Genomic DNA, 3,954 nt, shown 5'->3' on the forward strand with positions numbered 1-3,954 from the left:
ATATATTTTACAAGAAATGGATTGGGAGTTTGAGACCTGAGGGTAAAATTAACGTGATACCTAAGTAATTTTCATACAAAATTTCTGCATGTAAAAAAACATCTTTCAGTCAACCTTGAAATAGAAGACATATGCAAACTAGTAACTTAATAAAAAAAATGTATGCATGTTTTCTCTCATTATAATAAGATTTCAACTTTTGAACAATTACTCATGTTTCAGATGCAGTTAGATCCCACTCGTAAGAACGAGATATATATGTTCAAAACTAACCAAAATAAACTGATTTGAAAGGATTATCTAGACCAAAATGGAACTTTTCTAACTTTTCGAATCCCATTCCAAGGAGACCAAATAAAAAACAATATGATAGATGTCTAAGGAAGATGGCTTATTAGTTCTATTGCTTACATGGGTCCCACTTTTGAGAATCTTTTGGCAAGTATATAAACCATTCAAGTTCCATTAAAAAAAAATCACCAACTCAAATATTATCATACCATCTCTTCTTTTGCTAGTTTGCTTCATTCCGTGATTACTACATCAACACATTCTCAAGGTCAGTACTTACTCTATAGGTAAACGGTGTTTTCAAAGATTTTAAAGGAGATAAAATGTGAGAATTTTCTATGAATGATCATCATATGATTTGTAGTTGTGCATCATGCATAATTAACTACTTTTAAGCTTCAAAGGAGATAGAATGTGATGGTTCTTTTTCATCGATGTTTCAGGTCTAAAACTTACAACAAGAGAAAATGAGCAGTGGAGACTGGATGTGTGCTTCATGTCAGCATATGAACTTCAAGAAACGAGACGCTTGTCAAAGATGTCATTGTCCCAAGTTTGCGTCCCCTGAAGAGGTTTCATGTTATGGTATGAACACAACGGAGGTTTTGGCTGGTGATTGGTATTGTGCTACATTCAACTGTGGGACACACAATTATGCTAGTAGGAACGCATGTTATAGGTGTGGAGGACTCAAAGATTATAGCGCTATGATGGCTGCGACGACAGCAGCATGTTATGGTTATGATGCTAGCGCTGTTCCAGGTTGGAAAACCGGAGATTGGATTTGCAATAGGTATAGAATTTTTTTTTAATGAAAACATTAACCAATAAATTTATATGAAAAGCTTCTTATTTCTTGTTCGTTGTTTGATATCATGCAGATTAGGTTGTGGAGTGCACAATTATGCTAGCAGAATGGAATGCTACAAATGCAAAACACCAAGGGAATGATTAAGGTAATTAAGTAACATGCATTTCATTTCTCTTAACCGTGTATGTCTGTTTTGGTAGTTATTTGATCAATATATAAAGATTTGATTTGATTTTTTTTTCTTTTTCAGAAAGAAAAGGAATCAAGGAAGAGAAACTTGCCCTTCAACGGCCATGTTTTTTTATTTACTCTTTCTTGTTTGTTTATTCTCTTTCTATAGCCGATATTCAGCAACCTTCTTTCTTTTTTTCTTTTCTTTAATTTAATGCCTTAAAGGCTTGATAGTTTCTGAGTTTATATACGGTGTAATCTCTTCTTAAATGAAGTTTATCAGGCAATATTCGTATTTATTTTATTTTTTTTATTTATTTATTTGCCATATATGGTATCTACCTCTATGTGCGGTGTACGTAAGCTTCTCTTACAATGTAGTTATGGAACCCCCACAAATTTTCACATGCATCTCTCTTCAATCTATTGATCAAGCTTCATGTTTCTTTATCTTTACTGTATGGTGTAAATCTTATCCACATGAGAACCTAAAAATCTTTTGTATATTTATTGAATCCGCTTTAATTCCCACACAAATATACCAAGAAAACACACATGCATGAAGAGATCAGAAGTTTTGTGACCTTTGCTCCATATTGGAATATGAATCATAACTCTCAATCAAACGAATGATGCTGATGAAGATTGGATAGAAGTTCAAAGAGACCAATTATATGCTATTCGAGTATTTTGCCACCAACATTTAGCCGATCAGACAATGGTAATAAGATTAAAAGCATCCATCAATAGATGCAGAGAATATCAAGACATTGGAAAGAAAAACAAGCCATTGATTCGCGAGCCCCACAAAGAAAATAAAAATAAATAAATAAATAAAATACCTCTTAAAATTTACATATATAGGAACCATATGCTTTTTCTATGATTGATTTATACATAGCATACTAGTACATTCTCACTTTCTTCCCAAAAGATTAAAAAAATCATTTTGAATACCAAATACCTAAATATACAGTTAAGGCTTTTAGTCATTTACAATTTGTATATTTTATTTAGTTATTTAATATTTAAATTGTTTCTCACTAATATAAACATAGATCGTAGTTCTATGTATATTCTTATCAATGTGGAAGTTGACATTTGCGAAAGCAAATGTTGTATGATTCTTTGATCTTTTGATGTACTTTATTGTTGTTTTTTGTATCGGATGTTACAAGTCTATTGAATTGAATTTATTTCCTTTTTTCAATGAAAGTCTAACTTTGATTTTATAGTTTAATCATATATTGTAAAGAATTGTTTTTTAAAATAATATATCGCGAACCAAAAACATCATGCATCTTATATATAAAGTTATGTTCAAGTTCAAACCAAAGTGAACAAATTATTGACAACTAGAACCAATTACCGAAGGGCTTCTACCCCAGCGGTATCAGGTGGTGCCTCTCTTTGAGGTCAAGGGTTCATGTTTCGTCGTGGACATATGTGTTAGTTTAGGAGTAGATTATATATTTGTATTTGCCCGTTAAAAAAAAACTAAAACCAATCTAAATCATATGTGAGTTCTAGTTCAAACGCCAAGATAAATGGGGTTGTTGGGTCGTATTTGCTAACTTTGACTAATAAATAAATGTAATTTGGTACTTATGCATTCTAGTCTAATAACTAACTAGCTAAATTACTTGTTCCTTATGCTAACAACTTATAGTTTTTTTTTTTTTTCAACCGGTTACACTTTATTTCATTTAAAACAAATATACATAAATTAAAACTCATAAATTTTATTGGATGAAGAAAAGAGTTAGCGAAACCCAATTTGTTTTTTGTATTACAGCGTTGTTGTCAATCATAGGAAGATGTTTAACATGATAATCATTTGTATTGATGAGTTTAGAACACGAAAATGTAAGAATAATTCACAAAACGAATCAAATACAAGATGTAAATAATTCAGTTTAACTCATTGATCAGGTGTAGGTTTACAATACTTGATAGCTCTGTTACTGCTTGAGTTTAGAACAAAAGAATGTAAGAACAATTCGCAAAATGAATCAACACAAAATGTAAATAATTTACTTTAGCTCATTGATGAGAAGGTGTAGGTTTACGATAGTTGCTTTTTCCAATAACATACTGTTAAGAACGTATAAACAAAGACACGTAACCCTAACACAAAGACTAACACACTATATTTAGGCATATTGGTGCAGTACATCTGATCATAAAAAATACACGGACCAAGACTGACATGTACGAAATATGTCATTTAATAAAAGATATATCAAATGAGCTTAATAAGGTCTACCCTTTACTTTGATATAGATTGTTGTTAGGTGTTTTTTGTGCACCTTTTTGCACACTTTTTTGTCCCTTTTTATGCATCCATTTAGTGTAGTTTATCTCATTCCATATGATTTTATTAAAATTCATGTTAGTTGCAAGAACAAACTTATTTGCACATTTTTTTTTTGGAAAGGGAACTTCCCTAACGAGGGTTTCCGGGCCAGCTTTCGCGTACCGACTAATCCCCCGCTGAGTCACTGCAGGCGAACCTCCATGGCCACAAGGGTTGAGTAGTGCCAGGATTTGAACATGGGTCAATAGGTTATCCACCATATCTTCCACATGTCTTACCAAGTCACCACAACCCAAGTTATGGTCTTTTCAGGTGATCCGTAGGTGGAAACACGTTGTGAGAGGTGTCGGAAAGAACATGTGAA

The 3,954-nt window shown here is 32.3% G+C and overlaps 1 protein-coding gene across 1 annotated transcript; it reads left to right on the forward strand.

Moving 5' to 3' along the window:
- The first annotated feature begins 478 nt into the window (after positions 1-478).
- LOC145116730 (RNA-binding protein involved in heterochromatin assembly dri1-like) lies at positions 479-1,570 on the forward strand. The gene is made up of 4 exons (XM_079053058.1): positions 479-559; positions 735-1,084; positions 1,173-1,247; positions 1,353-1,570. The coding sequence occupies exons 2-3, from the start codon at positions 759-761 to the stop codon at positions 1,240-1,242; spliced, it is 396 nt and encodes a 131-aa protein (XP_078909184.1). The 5' UTR covers positions 479-559; positions 735-758; the 3' UTR covers positions 1,243-1,247; positions 1,353-1,570.
- Positions 1,571-3,954: the final 2,384 nt, after the last annotated feature.

The sequence above is a fragment of the Lactuca virosa genome, chromosome 5 (genome assembly GCF_052849685.1).
Source record: "Lactuca virosa cultivar CGN04683 chromosome 5, Lactuca_virosa_CGN04683_v6, whole genome shotgun sequence".
Classification (NCBI taxonomy): domain Eukaryota; kingdom Viridiplantae; phylum Streptophyta; class Magnoliopsida; order Asterales; family Asteraceae; genus Lactuca; species Lactuca virosa.